The 22,065-nt window shown below is 34.9% G+C and overlaps 1 protein-coding gene across 5 annotated transcripts in view; it reads left to right on the top strand.

Moving 5' to 3' along the window:
- LOC105231605 (transcription factor E2f1) overlaps positions 1-22,065 on the top strand; it is an 81,181-nt gene that overhangs the window by 51,644 nt on the left and 7,472 nt on the right. For all 5 annotated transcript variants that reach the window (XM_011213000.4, XM_019992227.3, XM_019992228.3 and 2 more), the window contains 3 exons: positions 16,964-18,358; positions 18,474-19,274; positions 21,832-22,054. In XM_011213000.4, coding sequence (XP_011211302.2) covers positions 17,813-18,358; positions 18,474-19,274; positions 21,832-22,054 — 1,570 coding nt within the window. In that variant the 5' untranslated portion in view covers positions 16,964-17,812. The remainder of the gene's footprint in view (positions 1-16,963; positions 18,359-18,473; positions 19,275-21,831; positions 22,055-22,065) is intronic.

Genomic DNA, 22,065 nt, shown 5'->3' with positions numbered 1-22,065 from the left:
CTACATACGTATGTATGTATGTATATTTATAGGTGCAAATATATTTATACCTATACATAAATGTAAATGTATACCCACACTAATATGCGGCATACTTATTCAAGTATTGACGCCAATTTCTTCGCCACTTTGCCGTTGTTAACACATTAATGTTACTGCCGTGCATGGCATAACACATACTCTTAACCGTATATATACATATGTATGTACATGTATTTATGTGCATGCTTGGAAACCCACATAAACTAAAAATAATTGCCGGGAAGCGGTTTAGCCTCGCGAAAAAAGTTCATTGTAGCACTACTCTAGTCACTCAAGCGACTCTATGTGCCCCACTTTCCCGTGCGCCTGACAGTCGAGTAACTCATTTTTTTATTTCTATTAAATTCTTAGTTATTCATCTTCATGTACTCTACTAATGAGTGCATATGCTCGAGCTTCTGCCGACAAATCGCGCCATGTCAGCATTGTTCTCACGATTAGCGGATCTAACTTAATCTAACTTTAGTTCTGAGGAATTAAATTTTTACCGGCTTTAGACTTATGGACCAATGATTCCCTCTGCCCATAGAGCACACCCAGTAGTGACGTTTTGAGGATCGTCGCTAAACAAAATTTCCTTGTGAAAATCGGAATTGGTGACCCTATCACTTTGGACTCATTCACTGAACGTGCAATGCGCTTAATGATCTTTTGGCTTCAATTTTTGCACGAGTTGTATTTAGTAAAACCGCAAACCGAGATCCTTCCGTAAAACGTTATATTAAGTAGATGGGCACATCTCCAATTGTGTCTCACAATGCCGGATGAATTCATTCGGGGCTTCTTCGATACTCTGTTCCTCAATAGCATCCTTGAGGTTGTGCATTAACCACTCAAGTAAAGGTGGTGCGAAACCGATCTATGATTGCTCGAATTACCGACTCTGCTGAGCGATTATGTCGACCGAACGCGAACCAAACATTGTTTTCATAATAAATTTAGCTCAAGGAAAACGGCCCACAATGCATAGGTAGGTGTTTAGTAAAAGTCTTGTGAGGCCATAGGTATATTGACAACACCTCTTCGATACATTATAATAGCTTTTCTATAAAAACAAATTATTTGGTAACAACTTGAGCAATAATAATTTAATTGCCGAAATTTTAACACTTTGCGCGGTTCCACGCTAACACTAACAGCGCATTAACACTTACCACCTTTCAACCATTTAAAATTTCATATTTGTAGAACTACACATACATACATACATTCTTCAATCCGTATAAAAGTAGCAAGATTTTCGCATATACATATGTACATAAGCGTGTAGATGTATGTACATAAAGAAATATTTTATTACCGCAATAAGTACAACACAGGGTGACGTTAGTGTGAATACCAACACCGCCCTTGTTGGCCCCATAATTTTTTCCTTCACACATTTTATTCGTTATTTATTCCACTTTTGTCATTGTACGGGGTATCTCTTAACTTTTGTACATATATACATATGTATGTGCGTACATGTACATTTTGTTTTTGTATTTTTATAATCTTATTTCGCTGCTACACGGGCGGTTGATATTCGCTGAGACTTCTTCATGTATTTGTAGTATTTTTGCATTTGCTCACTCATTCACGCCAGCTCACCTACAATTAGTAAGCATATTGTCTTTGGCATAACGTACACGCATATACATATGTATGTATGTATATATGCATAAATAACAATACATATAAGGGTAGGTGAACCAGTGTACTAGTATATTGCTTATAATACAGAAAATTATTATTGTTCAACGATTAAAAAGATGCATTTGTGCCATGATTGTCTCAATAAATGAAGCGTTTTCAAGGCTCACTTATAAACAACCATTTTTAAAACAAACATTTTTATTGTTAGTGTTTAGCAACACAATATGGACATATCTATAAAAATAATTAAATAGAAAATAATTATTATAATTTAATTATTTTTTATATTAATTAAAATTAATTAATATAATAAAAATTATATAAAAATATAATTAAATTAAAATAATTAATATAATTGAAATGAATTAAATAATTAATTAATATATTAATTATTTCAAATTAATTATTTTAATTATTAATTATTTATATAATTATTTAATTAATATAAAAACAATTAATTAAATAAATAATTAACAATTAAAATTAATTAATTAATAAAATTAATATAAAAATAATTTATATACATAGTTAAAATTAATTATTTTTTATATTTAATTAATTAATTCATTGTAATTATGTTAATTATTTATTTAATTAATTTTTTTAGACAAATTAATTTTAATTATATCATTTTTTGAAATCGACTTAACATTGTAGTGCTCTCTTTTTGTAGATTAATATTGCATTCACTCTTACGAATAGTGAAGTACTCCATTTACATACATACATACATACAGAAGTGTTTATTTCGAAATTATTTCATTTTGCTTTCGCTAACTTGTACTACCCGTACATGTACAAAAACATCAAATAACGCAGTAAAAGCAGCAGAATTCAAAACGCTATTTCGTGTGATTGATATTTTCGGGTTGGGTAATGAATTCGCCGATAATTAACACGTAAACGCAGTCGTTATTGCAGTGTGCATGTTCATGCGGTTCTTCTTCACACTTTTAAGCATATATGTGCATATATACTACATATGTACATATATAGTTATATATTGATTTTTTTTTAATTTTTAATACAAATGTTTGTTATTATTGTTGCCAATCGTGCAGATAAAAAATCCATGCACCAATTATAGCTGTTGTTGATGTGCTTCATAAAAATTGTGTTGCTCACAGCCAAACATTTATCTGTATGTACATATGTATGTATATGTGACCCTGAAGCAAAAAGCAACTTTGAACGAGCATAATTAATATGGCTTCCGCACTTTTTTGCCAAACATTTTTAATCTAAATTGTTATTCTGACTTTAACACAAATTTTACAGTGTTTAATTATTACGTTGTTGTATATTTCCATAGATGAAGCATTCATCAAAAAAGGGATTTAGAAACAAATAAAAATATAATGAATTTTTAACAAAGTTGCAAACAGAACAGTAGACTTTAAGTATAATTTTTACAACAAATTGCCTTGACAAAAATACTTTTTTGTTTTATTAACTTGTTTATGTACAATCTGTTAGTGATGTTACGAGCACCACACTTTCAAAAATTGAAGTAGCCGACCGATTTAGCTTGACGAGCGGCTCTCCCAAAGGTTGTATATCCTACATTTTTATTGCGATTGACTTGAAACTTTGTGAAAATATTTCATATATAAAGATTAAAAAAAGTATGAAATTTCTAAAGCACCCTTTAATCTAACCTAACCTTATAGTACTATATTTTAACTTAACATTTTTAAATAGAGTTTAAGTTCATAGGTTTCTAGTTTCATTTTTTACAATTTTTTTAATTATTATAATTGTCAATAGAAAGAAAGATTATTTGCTTAAAAAAACTTAAAATTAAATTATTCGAAAAATGTTATGAATTTTCTCTCTAACAGTAATAATTATTATTATTATATTAAAATAAGCATGTACCCATTCTACATATTTCTAAGAAATAAATAAGAAAATTTCAAAGTACTTTCGAAATCATCAAAAAATAGAAGAATTATAAATTTTCCGCAAATGGCTGACACGCTTAAATGCTTATTCACTTTGTTTTTTGCAGACACTTTTTATATAGTACATACATATATGTACATATGTATTCCTATTTTACAGTACATACGAAGATAAGTATGTATATGTACACTTACATTAGCAGACAAAAAACAACAACCACATATCTATGTAAAAAGAAGCCGGCTTACAAAAGTTTTTTTTTTATACTGGCATGCCTTCGGAAAGAGCTTGCGCATACTTTACGCATAGGTATATATGTAGTACATACATACATACATATCTACGTGCATATGTATAAACTGAATATTTTTTAACCTTCTTTTTGTCTAACTTCCATATTGTTCTTGTATTTTTTGTGTTGAATGAAAAAGCAAATCAGCTGTGTAGCTGTTGATGGGAGTGGGAGTGTTTGCCAATAACAAGCCCCACATACACATCGTGCATCGCTTTTTATTACTCGCGGTACTCCTACAACGTACAACTTAAACTCATTGCCACTTAAATTAATATACATATGTACGCTCTCACGCTCCAACAGAATATTTTCCCAGCCAACGTTGCTACAAATATAAACTACCTTACCTTACTCCCCTTTTGAAGATGCTCCACAGCTCTCAGCAGCGTATTTTCTTGCTCACGGCAATGTTCCATTTTACTCAATTTTATTTATGCTCCACTCTTGCGCTCTCCAATGTAATTTTTGACGGCATTTTGGGCTAAAAACTCACCCATTTCTCAGCCCGAAATCAACATCACTCTCACATTTTCTTTCGATGGCTCTCTTAGTCAGTATTTATGTATGTGACTTATCAGCCGCAACACTTGACTCGCCGTCGCCGAAGCGTGCAAACACGTTTTTCATCAGACGTTGTATTTACTGTGTTCATAGTACACCACTTATACGAGTATATGTACTTATGTGCTTACGTGTGTATTGTTGTGTGCGTTTGTTGTTTTAGTTGTAATCAGCAGCTTTTATACCCGCCAACCGGGCTATACTTTCATCCAACCTGATTCAGCTAGCCATTTAGAGGTTGTTGTTTATTTTTTGTTGTATTTGTATTTGTTTCTCGTCGCTCCACTTTGCTCTCTGCGTTTGTTGTTGGCGCCTTTTTTCGCCACAGCTTGCACACGCTCGCAACTATACTATGTCTAAGTATGTGTGAATTATTTTTTGTTTGAAATTTTTGTTTGGCTTATTTATTATTATTATATTTTTCATTAATTTATTTTAACAACTTATTGACACATTTGTGTATTCAGCGTTGTATTAGTGTTTTTAAAATTCTAATCGCAAAATAATCAAAAAGTAAAAATAAATCGAAAATAGGGAAAGACCGAGAATACCTCGTAGCAAACGCTTTTGCGCAGAAATATGCAAAATATGCACTGACGGAAAAGAAAGTGAAATTGTTTTAGTGATGACAGTGATTGAAATTGTGCACACTTGCTTTTTACTCCCAAAACTTGCTCTCTTCTTGGAAACATCAATATCAGACCACTATAGCATACATATATCTGCCATACAAGCTGGCCGAACCGAATAGACTGCTTGTAAGGAAAACATTTTGCGGAAACAACAACCTCTTCATTATTGGATCTAGCACGTCCAGCACGCATAGAAGCAGCCGTAGCTGAGAGTGTACACGAAGACCGTGGAGAGTCGATTCAGCGCCGTTCGCAGCAACTCGGACTGACGTATGGAACGACTTGGCGCAATTCTACAAAATACTGCTTGTGCAAGAACTGAAGCCGATGCTTGGCCTTTTCCAGCGACGTCGCTTCGCTCTATGGGCTCTTGCAAAGTTCCAAGAAGATCTGACGTTCTCGAGTCAAGTTTTCTTTGGCGATGAGGCCCATTTCTGGCTCAATGTCTGTGTAAAAAACTAAAATTCTCACATTTGGAACGAAGAGCAACCTGAAGAGAACGTAACCGTCAATTGCGACCGATATCACGCCATGACAACCGACTATTTGATGCCTGAAATTGAAGCTCATGATCTTGGCGACATTTGGTTTCAACAAAACGGCGCCACTTCCCACACAACGCATCAATCAATGGATTTATTGAGACAACACTGCAATGAGTAGATAATTTCACATTTTTGGCTGATCAATTGACCGCCAAGATCGTGCGATATCACACCTTTAGATTTTTTCCTGTGGGGGATATGCAAAGTCTAGCGGACAATCCTTCTTCGATTCAGGCCTTGGAACAGAACAGCACGCGTGTCATTCGCCAGTTAGCAGTCGAACTGCTCGACCGAGTCATCGAAAATTGAACTTAACGGATGGGCCAACTGAGACGTAGCCGCGTACAACATTTGAAAGAGATATTATTCAAAAAATAAATGCCAAAGAATGTTCCTTCGAATGATGTTAAACATTTCCCATAAAATTTAAAGTTTCTGTGTTTTTTCTATAAAAAATAGTGAACCTCAAAATGTTTCATTATATAATGCATATATGTATGTATGTATGTATATTTGTTCATATATTAAAATTTCTTATCTATAATACTAATGCAACTTTTTATCAAAACAATTTTCTAACAAACCCAAATACCTTATCAACTTTAGTGCACATACCCAACACTGCTTGCTATTGCACTGCTCCCAGATCACACCACACCACATAAAAAAATGTTCACCGAAATGTTAAGATATCGGATATGAGTATAATTGAAATGTTGCTAACCACTTTGTAAAAACACCATTTTTTCCTCTATAAATTTGCTATTTGTTATTGTCTAAGGCATCGGCAATTATACGTGGATCTACTAGAATGCCATAAAAAATAGTAAAAATTAAAACTATAATTTTTTTTTTAATGTTTACTGAAACTACCCAAAACTAACTAAAACTATAATACAAAAATACAAAAATAAAAATAAAATTTGTAAAATGCGTTTTAATTAAGTATGTAGCCCATATTTTCCACAAAAAAGTTGCAGAAAATAATAAGTGAATAATTTCACCTGCTATCACTTCAGTTAAGCAATAATTAGCTTTTTTAACTTTTAATTGACGTCAGAGATTTCCAAGCTACCATAGTTATAATTACCGAACTTTATCTATCAGCGAATATGTGCAGTTCTACTTTGGTACGAACTCAATTTTTTATTGTACATTTATTAAAATCACTTACCGCATATTCGTTAGCTCGTTTTTACTGCTAACTCCGTTGCACTTCAATTACTTGAAACGGTTTAATCGCATAAAATGTGCGCTGCATGCGCGGGAATATTCATGTTTGGTTACGTACTCGTACGTACATATGTATGTATGTGTGTGAAGGTTTGCACCATTCAAGTTCAACGTTCAGCGTTTGCGATTGCGATTTCTCCTGTTGTTTGTTCAAAAATATAATTACTTGTTTTTGATTCTTTCTATCCCCTCCACGTACTATGCAGTTTTTATGCTTTAATAAAATGATTTAATTGATTATGCACCCTACGGACCTATGACGATTTGTTTTATTTAGCTTATTAACGGCTTTTTAAGGCTGGGTTGCATTAATATACTAATAACAATGCACTATGTGTTTGTATGTTTGTATGTAAGTGCGCAGAGTTGCTTGCGATCTGTACTTTGGCTGCGTGTTTCGATGTTTTTTTATTTTTCTTGAAGAACGCTTTGCATTTTCTTTCGCCAGTCAGTCTTTCGCTGCCATTTTATACCACAATACAAACATACATATGTATATATGTATGTAGTTATATTTATAAAGATTTTTATTTATGTGGCTTGCATATTTGTTACTGTATACATACAAGTGAACGCTCTTATTACGACTGGCCGGTATTTGCCCATGTACTCTACATTTCTAACATTTATCTGTGTTGACTCTAGATAGCTTTTTTATAAATACTTGTACTTGAAGTTATAAAAAAATCTGAAGATCATCTCATAAAGCAATTTCTGAACACGTAACTGCCTTTAACTACATATATTCATGCGTTTTTTTAACGTTTATTTAAGAAAAAAATATACAATATAATTATGCAAAGTATTGTCCATCTGTAACTCTGCTCATTCTGGCAATTTGTGTAATTGAAGTCGAAAGAATTGCGCCGACTTGGCGGCCAAAACAATCTTTGATACCATGTTTGATGTGAAGCGTATTCCCGTGAGCGCGTGTGCTTCGAACGGTACAAATGGTGGTGGTCAGAAGCAGCAAGGTCTGGTCAAAAAGCGTGTCAGGCAATAGTTCCGAGTCGCTGTTGTCCAAATAGTTTTAAATCAGTCTTGTAACATGAGATCACCCCCTGACCAGGGACCGTAGTGGCTGCTTACTGATATACCACGCGACTAACACCTCGGCAGAGCAAACTCTCCATCTTATCAGCGGAGACACCGCTTTCAAAATGTCCAAGAACTCCCAGTACGCCGCGCTGTGTACCGGTCAAATTGTAATATCAGTCACACCTAACATGGTGACCAGGAAGCCGCTCTTTATGGGTCCCCCACGCTTTGGTTTTTTATAGTTAATCAAGTCCAAACATAGTGAGGGGGACATATTTCAATGATTCGGTGTTGATTCGCCACAGTCACAGGAGCTTCAGCGGATCTGCTATCTTTTATATCGCATCCTCCACTCCTACTGGCCATCGTCGGGGATTGCGTATTCGTTCTAACTTATTTCGCAACTAATCTGCTACAACAGGCCGTTCGGCTATCCGCGACCTGCCGACCCCCCGGTAGCGTAGAGCTCAGCTAGAGCGTCCAAATTCGGAGGCATGTGTCTGTACGCACCTGAAGATGCGCCTCCCGTGCCGGCCCCATCAGTAGCAGCGACCATCCAAGCGGACGATTAAAGCGATATCGCAAGGGTACAGACCACAACTCCAGCCAAGCGACTGGAATAGGTTACTCTATTGGCCGCCGGAAGGAGCAATGTCCTCGTAACGGTTCTGAGTCAATCGATGTGGCGCTGCATCGAATCGATAGGTGGGCTTAAAATTCGATACTACGACCGCTGGTCGGCACAGGAAATGCAGTCTCTAATACTGGGATGGACACCGACACCTTTTTGCACAATCCCAAACGGGATTGAGTGACTATTTCCTGTTCTCAGATCTCGATGTTGGACTGCAACAAAAATGGTATCGAAAGTTTTGAGGTTCGCTATAATCAGTGTATCACGCTTGAAGGGTACTATGTTGAATAAAAAATTTAATTTTATCAAAAACATGTGTTTTACTTTGGTAGGCCGGAGACTATTCAATGAGCTTGTATACTATATTACTTTGTCGCAATTTGTTTTCTTTACCGAAACGGTTTGTAGATCTTCATATAATTCCTTGATATACACAAATTAAACCAGAAAAATTGAGTTGTTTACAGCTTTACACTAATTTTCCCAAAAAGTTGTAGTTTCTGTTGTTTTTCGCAAAACTTTACAAGCATCCTTATTGTTTTACGCTTAAAATTGAGAAACTGCATAACTAGACAACAGGCAATAACGAGCATACTGTATGAAATTATAAACCATACATGAAATTCTATACACATTTTAATAGCAAAGTTCAAAAAAATCAAAAAAAAAAAAAAAAACAGTCAACTTTTTTATTATATTTTTAGCTTGGCGGTTTCATCATTTAACAAGTGCTGTGACCACACAGCTCTGGTATGCGACTTTAATAAATTGAATATGATGCGCAAACGGGCTTTGGTTTATCTTCTGAACCGAAAAGCCCTTATATTTAAACGCTTATACTCTCTATATATATGTATGTACATATACATATACATATATTGTATAAATGTGTGCATATGTTTCATTGCTGTTCGCCGCTAAACGTTGTCCCAAATCACTGAGTGGGCCAGCAGCGTATTTAAGTTTTGCTCTCGTATCAGATTTCGTCATGTTTTTGCCTAATATTTCATTCATGCGAAAGCAGATACCGTTGGCTCATCCGCTCCCTCATGACTGCCTGCATACGCAACCAAGCGCATTGTACGCGATCGCTCCTCCCGTCCATCCAATCATTGCTATATGGAATCGGAGCGAAGCGGCACATTTAGTATTATGTAGAATGTGTGTGATCCTGTCTGCTAAAACCGATTGAATTTCGGTAGCATCAGCGAATTCTTTACCGAAAATACCGCTTACCGTTACTTAGTTGCTGCTTATGTAAAAACATATACATACATAAACATACATACTTATATACTTCAGTATTGTGTCCTCTACATCAGCTGTTGAAAGCTTTTTCCTTGTAGCATTTAATTGATTTCGTTGTTTCTTAAACCGAACACCCAGCAATTTTGCGTAATTTTTGAAATTCCCTTCGTGTTTTTGGTTGACAAAAAAAAAGTAATATATTACAAATACAAGTATGTTTGCCGAGTCTATTATCTTCGGTCGCTGGTTATCAGTTGCTAGTCGCATATGTATGTACGTGAAAAATTCAGTTTAACTTACTCAGTGCCAGCGGGTGGTCGAAGAATTCTTTCCTTATGTAAGTATGTATAATTATAAGGCTTATCGCTTTTGGTTTGCGTGACGTTCCCAACGCTTAGGTCATTAATTTTTGCATATTGCTGGCTTATCAAAGTTGTCGAAAAAATTATCAGCACTTTTTGGATTTATTAAAAACGGTCTCATGATTCATAAGTTCATTCAGTGCTAGCAAAGATTCCGTTAATATTCAAATCGAATTGAATGGCACTTTTTTGAGTTTATATTTCGTGATTTCTACATCGAAATACAGCAGCGTCTATAAACTATTTTCTAAATAATATTCAGGCGGTAAGAGACGCTGCTTGCACTACAGACAACTAAGTACAAATTGTAGTTATTTCTGTATTAAAGAGCGCTTGACTTCAAATGAAACATCTTCTTATATATATATAAGTATATAATATATGTACATATATAAGTGTAACTTAACTGAACAGCTTGCTTTTTGCGGTGGATTCATGGCTGTTATGCACCAAAGAGTATTTTTTACAAATTTTAAGCGTCTCTAACTCTTTTTGGTGTCTCAAAAAACTCTTGACACAAACATTTCTAAAGCTTCAGTATACATGTGTCTACATGTAGGTGTATATCGTCACCTCAAGTCTGAAATAACGAAGTAACGACACTTTTCCTAAGTTGACAGGAAGAAAAAACGATATAATAGAAACCACTAACATTGTAACAAAATTTGGGTTTTGGTTATAAAATGTTTATATATTGGTTATATATCGGTTGCTGTTAACGCTTGGGCATTACTAATTTTCTCAGTTCATTTTTTTTTTGTCTATCCAATAATACCATTTAGCTTAAGCTACGCTTGTTTTCATGTTGCTTGTCCCTACCACTTTTTCTTCCTCTGCTTGTTTGCTAAGCAAGATGTCAATAAACTCGAATTGTACAAAAATATGCTAATAAATATTATAGTTGGTGGGGAGGCTCAAAATTATGAAAGACAGTAAGAACAAAAACAAAATAAAAAATAACTACAACAAAAAAGAAATAGGTTCTTATGAGAAGTAACGCTATTTTGAAAGCTAAGCTTTGACAAATATGGGTAAATAAATACGTATATTTGCATGTATGCGTGTACTATACAACCAAACAGCGCATTGGGAATTGAAAAGCAGCTGGGAAGTGAATAATAAAAAACTAAAATCAAATAAAATTAAAAAAAAAAATTAAATAAAAAAATTTAAAAAATAAAAAAAACATTGAATAGGAAATTGGTAAGTGGTAAAAAGTAAGGCATTTGAGCTTCGGAATGGGGTCGCACGCATTTTATTCTTCTTTGTTTAAATCAATGAATTGTTGTTATATTATATAAGTACATACATATGTACATATATGAGCCGGTTTAGCCTGTCCATCTGTCTAACTGTCTGTATATTGGGAGACATTGATCTGAAATTTTGCACACGTCCTTTTCTTTCCGAGCAGCTGCTCATTTGTGCTTGTATGAAAAACTTTTTCAATTTTCAAGATATCTTCAAGAAATTTGGTACGCATAAATTTCTGAGACATCAGTACAATCTCTGAAGAAATTGTTCAGATCGGATCACTATAGCATATAGCTGCCATACAAACTTTACGATCGGAATCAAGTGCTTGTATGAAAAACTTTTTCAATTTAAGAGATATCTTCTAGAAATTTGGCACGCATAGATTTCGAGACATCAGTACAATCTCTGAAGAAATTGTTCAGATCGGATCACTATAGCATATAGCTGCCATACAAACTTTACGATCGGAATCAAGTGCTTGTATGTAAAACTTTTTCATTTTAAGAGATATCTTCAAGAAATTTGGCACGCATAAATTTCTGAGACATCAGTACAATCTCTGAAAAAAATTGTACAGATCGGATCGCTATAGCATATAGCTGCCATACAAACTTTACGATCGGAAACAAGTGCTTGTATGAAAAACTTTTTCAATTTCAGTGATATCTTCAAGAAATTTGGCACGCATAAATTTCTGAGACATCAGTACAATCTCTAAAGAAATTATTCAGATCAGATCACTATAGCATATAGCTGTCATACAAACTGTACGATCGGAAACAAGTGCTTGTATGAAAAACTTTTTCAATTTTCAAGATATCTTCAAGAAATTTGACACGCATAAATTTCTGAGACATCAGTACAATCTCTGAAGAAATTGTTTAGATCGGATCACTATACCATATAGCTGTCATACAAACTGTACGCTCGGAATCAAGTGCTTGTATGAAAAACTTTTTCAATTTAAGTGATATCTTCAAGAAATTTGGCACGCATAAATTTCTGAGACATCAGTACAATCTCTGAAGAAATTGTTCAGATCGGATCAGTACAGATTTTGTTCGCTCAGTTTGTATGGCAGCTGTAATACAAACTGAGCGAACATAATCAAATTTTTGTTTGCAGTTAACGTCAACTTTTTATTAAACTTTTTATTAAAAACGTTCGCTTGGATGACTCATGTTAAAATTTGATAAAACAGCAAAAAAAATATTTCCTTCCCAGAACGTGACATAACTAAATTTTAGGTTTCAACTGGATAAATGCGCGTTAAAAAGTAACTTACACTATATTTTTGATCTCAACGTGGAGTTTCCTGCTGAATAGCTAGCAGCAACTACCAATGAATCAAAGTAATACGGAAAGCAGTTTTGTCCCTCCAATTTGGTTTGCAATTCTACAGTGAGAGTTTTTCATAATTTCCAGCCCAAAGCTCATACGACAACTGCTTGATAGCATTCCAAAACGATTTCAAATTCAACAGCGACACATTAACTGTATTCTATTTGAAGAATTAGCAATTTATGCATATACTTTGGTTCTGCAAGCGTAGAGCGCAAACTAAATGTCATACTTTCCTTCCTGTTAATTAACATACAAGCGATAGCTTTAACTGTCTTGCTGCTCCTCCACCTTCAACACTAGTGACTCGCCAATCTAATGCTACAACTCTGCGGATCTTCACAAACATACTCGTACATGTGTACGTATATAATATTATACATATACATATACAAACGCTCGTACGTTCTCATGCATTACTCACTCGCCATTGTCCAGCTAGCGGCCTGCTCGAGTTGGCTGACCTCTTGCATACATAAAGTGGAGTAGTAGTAAAATATTTTAAGACCAATATAAACTGACTTTTGCGTTCTGCCTTTTCTTATGTTTGTAATTCTATTTTTGTTTTTAATTTGTCTCCTCCCTCTTCCACTTGCTTTTGGATTGTATGAGCAATGCTTTTTCTTTTTTTTGAAATGCTCAGCGTTAAATTATCGCTATTACAGATTTGTTGTTGTTGTAATCACATTTACTATACTTTTTTATTATGTATGAAATATGAAGTCTTTTTCTCTTGTAATTCATTGCTAATGCACACAAATATTTTGTTGCAAATTTCGTCATGCAAGTAAAATTGCAAAAAATAAAGTGATCATAAAAGGAAGTTAAAATAATATTTATCATAATTATATATTTATAGTCATATATGCATGAGCTTTAAAAATAGCGGCGATAAAAAGAAATCATCACGCACACACGCGGCAATCGAATAACAGCTTTTTTGCTATAAATTTATGTTCAACAGCAATCGAAATATAAGCGAGTTGTTGTTCCCATGTTAATTGCCAATTGGCATTTAGCTAATAATCGTTTCAAAATGGACAAAGTTTTATAGCCATCAATGTAAATGCGTAAAAGACTGTATTGAATGCGATAACTGCTTAATTCAATCTAATAATTTTATAACACAAATTGATATACATACATACAGTTGTCCACAAAAAAATAGGAGTGGCCACATGAGAAAAAGGAATTGTTATTTTTCATTAACAAAAATGTTTGTTTTTTTTTTTTAATTTTTACACAATGTAATTTGTTAAAGATCTATTAATATTTCCAGATTTCATTTATTTCAATTAAGCATAAGCAAAATTTTATATCGCAGTTTATATCAAGTAAACTAAAAAACTAGTTCCACAAAAAAATAGGAGTATTTTATGGAATACGTGACCGTTCTATATTTTTAATATATAATGCTTCCAAAGTTTCACAGAATATTAAAACAATAAATTTTCCAATGGCATATTCCATGAGGCATGTGTTAACTTTATCTCATATAATATTTTGACATATGCCCTGTGGTCCATGATGCCTTCAATTAAGGGAATTGAACCAACACCACAATGTGAAAAACGACCACGTACCATGATTTGGCATCGTTATGTATAACGGTTTTTGTGGTAAACCAGGGATTATATTCTGAGTTAGAGGGACGTCGGACAAGGTTCCTAGGGCCTGTACTACCAAATAACTCAATTTTGGATTCGTCTGACCACAATATGTTTCGCCATTTAGACGCGGGGCAGTAGCCATGCTCTTTTGCAAATTGTATGCGGGCTTCCTAGTGTTTCTTTTTTAATGGGGGTCTTTTTCGTGGACTTCTGTCAAATAATTTGTTCTGCTCCAAACGCCAACGAACAGTTTCAGTATTAACTGACAAATTTAGTTCGTCATGGATGCTCCTGGCTGAAGCAAAATGATTAATTTTGCAGTAGCGTACTAAATTGCGATCGTCTGAAGTGGATGTTTTGCGCTTTTGTCCACGAGTTTCATTATTTTTTCTATAATTAAAGGCATTTGTTATTATTTGAGGAGAGCATTTTATGATTTTTTGGATCTCTCTATAAGTTTTTCCTAGTTTTCTCAATTTTTTTGATCGTTTTCCGCGTTTCCTCTATATAATGATTTCCTCTACCCTCTGGAGAAAAACTCAATGATTAAATAAAATAATAACTAATTAAAATTGTTGCTAGATTATGGAACTATATTTACTTTTCTAATTTTGTGAAAATTTTTGATGTTAAGGACTATTTTGAAAACGAAATATCTAACACTCCTATTATTTTGTGGAAAGCAATAACAAGTGTCTTCGAGAACTAGCAAAGCAGAAGTAGAATAGCAATCATAACAATACAAATTTGTTTTGTATTTTAATGCTAGTATCCCGTTATATGTACCGTTATTGTTTCGCGTCATTTGCATGTGATTTAAAAAAGTTATGCAGTCAAACACATTTTTCAGATTGGCACTCCTATTATTTTGTGGACAACTGTACATATGTACATCAGAGCGGGTCGATTTGTTTTACTGTAAAATCGCGTGTGCCGGAAAGTGCTACGGATTCTAAGGTACACATTGTCACCTAAAATGCAAAATAATATAACATCACTTTTCAGAAGTTCACAGGTGAAGGAAAAACGTTATAATAGAAACCACTCAAATTGAAACAAATTTGAATTTCGGTTATAAAATGGTTAAATGTTGGTTATAAAATGGTTATATGTTGGTTATATATTGCTTACATACTGGTTATACTGGACAGCGATAGCTTAAAACTTTATGTTACATTTATACAATATGATGTAGTGAATCGTAAGCAATAAAAAACTCAATTTCGAATTTTTTGTTGATACGTTACTTTATATTTTAGATGATGTTACTGTTATGCTAGTATATACCATTTCGAATTTTCCTTCTCACCTTTACCACAATATTCGTCCAATTGATTGTCTGTTTCCTGGTTGCAAGCATAGATCCAAGACTCATCGCCTATAATAATACGTTTCATGGCATCCTAGTAGTTGGAAAGCATTGTTTCACAGACGTTAACGCGACACTGTTTTTCGAAATAATTGAGTAATTTTGTAACCAATGTTGTTTCACTTTTCCTACGCCCAAATGAACTTTCAAAATGATTTTCTCCCATCTCTTTGATATTCCAACAATGCTAGTAAGATCTCTGACCATTAATAGTCTATTTTCAAGCACAAATTCCGCTTCTAAAACAAAAAATATTTCGAGGAATGGGTTTTCGCGCGAAATTTAAATTAAAAAGTCTTACTTTTTTTAGCCCACAGTATTACTATTTGCAGCAGTTCTTTTTTTAATCGATCGTCTCAAATCGCAAAATTAAAAATTTTTACTTATTTTTGATCCTTAGTAGTACAGAGATAGGTATTTTGTTTACCCTGCGTCGTCCAAACTGGTGTGACCCGAACAGAAACTTTAAAGACGTTTGCTCGAAACTGACTTTTCCGTAGTGTCAATAAATAAGTAAAGAAAAATTGCTATAATTGTTGGAATTTCGACTCCTCGACAGTTAACTGAAATTCATGCCTCTAGACTAGAATATCTCCTTAATCTCGTTTTTTTCGAAACAGCATTTTTCAAATTTACTTGAGTGGTTATTCGGTGACAAATGAAGATCCCGATCACTATCAATTTTTGTTTTCTGCATAATCCATTTATATAGTTTTCTATACAATGAACTACCAGTATTTTGATCCAGTCAAAAATCAAATTTTTTCAGACCAAAAACGAGCACTATTTTGTGAAAAATGCAACATTTTTCAAACGCCGCCATTTTTTTAGGTTTTAACACCGAAGAAAACCGCCAATGGAGAACCTTGTTTGTTTGAGTGCCCTCGAAGATCGTCCGCAACTCGAAAAGTATTTAATTTTTCTTTCAAAAAATTTTAAAGTGTATACTGAAAGTATTTATAAAAAATCACTTAAAACTTTACAGTGTATATTGACAGTACTCGTATTTATAAAAATTCTTTTAAAATTTTAAAATAGTTTTTTTTTTTTTAACTCGAAAATTGCAACTTTTTTTAAGTTTTCACTCATAGGTATGACCCATGAGACCTTTAAAAACACTTATCAATGAATTTTTCCTTCCCTGCTACGCAAATACTAAGTCTAAATAAATTCCACAACTATTTTTCCTCGAAATATTTTTTTTTAATTTTTTATAAAATTGTTATTAATGCTCACTTTTTCTTCTTAAATTTCAGATGAAAATAATCCTTAGGTGCTAATTTAGTGAATAAGAAAATTTTAAGTACAATAAAAAAGTTATCAACCGCAACAACAACAACCACAAACCAACTAGTATAACTCAAAGGAATAGCAAGAAACCACGGAACCAGAAAGTACTAAATCAAAAATATAAATAAAAAAAAAACAAGAAAAAAGTTTTTAATTAGAAATCAAATAAATTCAAAGCTCTCTTCTTCGTAACGAGAATCGGCGTAGCGAGAAAAGGTGATTAAAGCAAGCGGAAATAGTAAGACTAAGCAAATAAACTGCCAGAGAAATGCGCATTGAACAGCAACACAACTACAAAAACAAAAACAAAAAGAATTGAGCACTAAACGAAAAAAGTAGAAAGCTAAACGTCGATGAATACGTACAATACGCCAACAAAGCCAAAATTAGTGAAGAAGAAAAGAAACGAAAGCAAAACGCAGAGCACATAACTTGGGAAAAGTGAATATCACGTTTAAAAACCTAAATAGTCTTACAGATATACTATATTTTTATAAGTAAAGAGTTTCTAAAACTAAGCAGTATAAAAAGCAACAATTTTACAAGAAAAGAGCGAAGTAAAATTTTAGTTTAAAGTTAATGCACAGTTGCAGCCGTAAGTCCACAGCAGCAGCGCTGAGAATCCGCAAGCAAGTTCAACAATCAACACGTAATCCAGTAAACGCGGTTTCGCGAGAGCCAGAAACAACGCAAACGGTTTCCACGCAACAACACATACACACATACCGGCGTTTCAGCTTATTTATTAGTCGCTGACAGACACAGAAGGGCCGGCACCTAGGACAGACAGACGCTCACACGCGAACCGCGCAAAGATGCCCAAATATTTCATAGCTACGGCGGCAACAACAGCGGCAGCAACATCAGCAGCAAATACGGCCTACAACAATAATAACGGCGGCAGTAGCAACAATAACAATAATGGTACATCGCAAATGGTTATTAAATCAGCGGTGCGGCAACTGTCCTACGACCTGGTCAGCACCAGTGGCAAGAACACAACGAAACGGAATTCCAATACGGCATTTGTGACAACGTCATCCTCCGGCTCGTCATCGCCCGTATCGATTATGATGCAAGGCGGTGAGCACCATCAGCGACAACTAAAGACACAAGTGATTAGCAGTGCAGCGTCGGCGCCGACAGGCACGCATCTGCTGGATCACGGCTATGGTGTGACGATGAAGCTACAACCATCGACATCGGCGTCGACATCAACATCAACGGCAGCGGGCACGACGGCGGCGGCGGCGACGACGACGACGACAACGGCGTCAACTCATTTCACCGGAAAGTACACGTCGACGGTGGCGACCAGAAATCCCTCTGATTCCACACCACACATAACGGAGTACTATAAAGTGAGTGTGTGCGCCTTATATGGCCCACATACATTCATGCATATATGCAGTATATGTAGATAGTATATTAATTTACTTATGAATGTTATTTATTTTTCCGTTTCATGTGTTGCAGCAAGTGAAACGACGCAATCCCACACCTGTGTCCGAACAAAGCAGCCACCCCAAGAAACAAGCCAAACATCAATATGCGTCCGATGATTTTTCCAGCAATGTGGTGGTGGTACAACAACAACCACCACGCTCACAACAATACCAGCATAAATCCAGCAAACAACAAGTGTTGGTTCGCACCAACACACAAACGCAGCGCGTTGCATTGTCAGCGCCTGGTTCAACGTTACAGTTCGCTGCGCCCTCACCGCAACCACAACGCCCGCCATCGTCTGCCTCATCGACATCATCGTCAATTGCATATAAATCGGGCACACCCTCATCCGCCTCTTCATTACCCGCCTCGAAGCGTACACCTGAAGGCAATCGTGCCGACACCTCACTTGGTATATTAACGAAAAAATTCGTCGATTTACTGCAAGGCTCACCGGATGGCGTTGTTGACCTCAATGATGCGTCAACCAAATTGCTGGTACAAAAGCGACGCATTTACGACATAACGAACGTGCTAGAGGGTATTGGCATACTGGAAAAGAAATCGAAAAACAACATACAATGGAAGTGTGGCAACTCACTGGTGAGTTCGGATCGTACGCGCGAAATGCAACTGGAGAATGAAAGACTCGAACAAAAAGAGAATCAGTTGAATATGCTGATCGATCAGATACGTGAGGAATTGAGTAGTGAGATTTCGAATAACAATCAATTGGCCTATGTGACGCATACCGATTTGAAAAGTGTCGATCTGTTTAAAGATCAGATAATAATTGTTATTAAAGCGCCACCAGAAGCCAAACTTGTGGTAAGTATCTGTAAATCAGTTATAATTATAGTCTAAACGGGATATGTATATTAAGTTTGGCATAGGAAACGTTGGATACCCTATAAAAATTTTACATGTATATACTTTACGATCCGTTTGTCCATTTCCGTTTGTCTAACCGTATGTATATACACGATCTAACGTCTCAATTTTTGAGATATGAGTCTAAAGTTTGGCACATGTCCTCTACTCCTTAAAGTGCTGCTCATATATCGCAACCGCCGATATCGGAACAATATAGCATATATGTATGTAGCTGCCATGCAAACTGTTCAATCAAAATCAAGTCCCTGTATGGAAAAAATTCTTATTTGACAAGATATCTTCATAAAATTTAGCATGGATCATGGCCCAGGGCAACACTACAATCTCCTAAGATTTTGTTCAGATCAGACTGCTATATCATATAGCTGCCATACAAACTGCACAATCAAGTCGAAGTTTTGGTATGGAAAATTCTTTTAATTAAATAGATATCATCATGAAATTCAGCACAGTTTACTGTGCGCAACAGCGCTATAATCTCAAAAGATATTGTTCAGTTTGTACTACTATAGCATATAGCTGCCATATAAACTGTTCAATCAAAATCGAGTCTTTGTATGGAAAACTTTCTTATTTGAAAATATATCATCATGATATTTAGCACGGATTATTGTCTAAGGCAACACTACAATTTACTACGATATTGTTCAGATCGGACTACTACAGCATATAGCTGCAGTACAAACCGACCGATCTATATCAAGTTAAAAATATTTGTATCGCCTTTTGAGCTGCAAGAAATACTTTTCTATAAGAAATGCAACTATAAAAGGTTATTTAGCTTCATTGCCGCCGAAATTAACGTCTTTTATTGTTTTTTTTTTACTTACTATTAAAAGTTACTTATACGCCCAGTGCGCCGTATAAAGCTGTTTTAGTTAATATATTAATGTAAAAGTGTTTGGATTGCGTAAACTACGAGTGTATTTGCCACACTGTTAATTAAAATTTAACTACTCATATCTAACTGTTAACGGTGTTAAACGTCTTAATTGTAGCATATTATGTACATTATATGTAAATGTTATTAGTTACTCATACGCCCTGTTGGCACTGAAGTATTTATTAACAATTTCGGTTGCATACAATTTTTATTTATTTATCTTGGCAAATTCGTATTCAAATTAAAACATATCAACTGGTTAATTTGATATTTCCTCAATAGCGTGGATTTTTTCATTATCTATTGTCAGATTGTGCTGCGGCTGTCTGCAATACACATTGAAATTGGCAAAAAAACGTCTATACTTGAAAGAGAAACTCTATCGTTAATTAATGCAGGCATTATTAAAACAAAGTGAGAGCATCACATTTCATTTCGCTGCACGACATTACTGTCTGCATACCTTTCGCTGCTTCGATCGGGCTATTTTTAGCAGTTTTAATATTAAAAGGCGACAAAACAATTTTATGAAACCAAAAATTAATTTAAAATTCTTTTCGTTTAGCAAACAAGATTATATGCGAAAAATATTAGCGAAATTTACAATTTGTTGTTATATGCGAAGTGAAAGTTTTCGCTGATTAAAAGGTTGCACCAACCGATAGCCGCATACGAAGTTTAAATGTCAAAATATTTCATTCAATACTAGTGCATTTAGCATGTACATATGTAGCAATAGCATGGCAATTTGTTGCAGTAGCATAGCCGGAAACTCGTGGCACATACATACGAGTTGTTGCAACATAAGTATTTGGTGATATATAGAAATGGCGGCCAAAAGTACAAGTAGCAACACAAATAAAATAAAATAATAAGAACGCAAACGGACAGCGTCTCCGGCCGGCATGCGTGTGCTAGCCGTTTTAGCGCAAATACGAAACACAGCATATCATTTCTAAAAATATACCGACACGTTGATGCCGACACACACACAGCAGTCTATGCAAATAAATATGCTGATTGTAGCATTTCGTCTCTAATATATACATATATAATATACAAATATTATATCGTCTCAGAATGAAAATTAGAAAATCTTTTGTTTAAAAATATTTGAAAATTTTTCTATACAAATTTTATGAATTAAATTATATCAGAATCCCCTCTAGTTGCTACGCCACTGTCGATACACGTCGCTTGTCGAACGGAGATCGTTCAGATCGGCCTTTTATTCGGCTAAAATTATAAGCATATGTACATATATCGAAATGTTTATACGTAAATGTGTGTGTGTGTGTGTGCGTATGTGCCAAACCAGACAGTCAATATAATCTTAGGGAACAGCAGCAAATGTCCGCATTCATTTAGACGTTGGCAGCGTACTAAAATTCGCGCGTGTAGACTCGAAATAGTCGCCAACTATTTTCGTGCCCATCATTTTGTTGCGAACTGCGGTATGTTAAGTAAATCACTGGAAATAGCTACGCTGCTCAATATAAAATATTCGATATTTCGTGAAGTTTAATTAGAAATTGCAATACCAACATTTTATACATCTTCAGCACCAATGCCAATATATTTATTGATTATTCACGCTTTTTTTTACAGTTACCTGACACACTTTGTCCACGTGAAATCTACGTTAAGGCCGAAAATAATGGCGAGATTAACGTATTCCTGTGTCACGACAATTCACCCGAAAATTCGCCAACATTCTCCTCGCCCGCCGCCCCGCCATACCGCCAGCAACCGCATCAATTCAACGATCCGCTTTTCAATAATATCAGCCGATTGACACCAAGTCTTGATGACGACAAGCGCATGCGACTAGGTAACTTCACT

Source organism: Bactrocera dorsalis, chromosome 2, assembly GCF_023373825.1.
Source record: "Bactrocera dorsalis isolate Fly_Bdor chromosome 2, ASM2337382v1, whole genome shotgun sequence".
Taxonomy (NCBI): Eukaryota; Metazoa; Arthropoda; class Insecta; order Diptera; family Tephritidae; genus Bactrocera; species Bactrocera dorsalis.
Note: the sequence above shows the minus strand (reverse complement) of the source record. Positions and strands in the feature narration are given on the sequence as shown.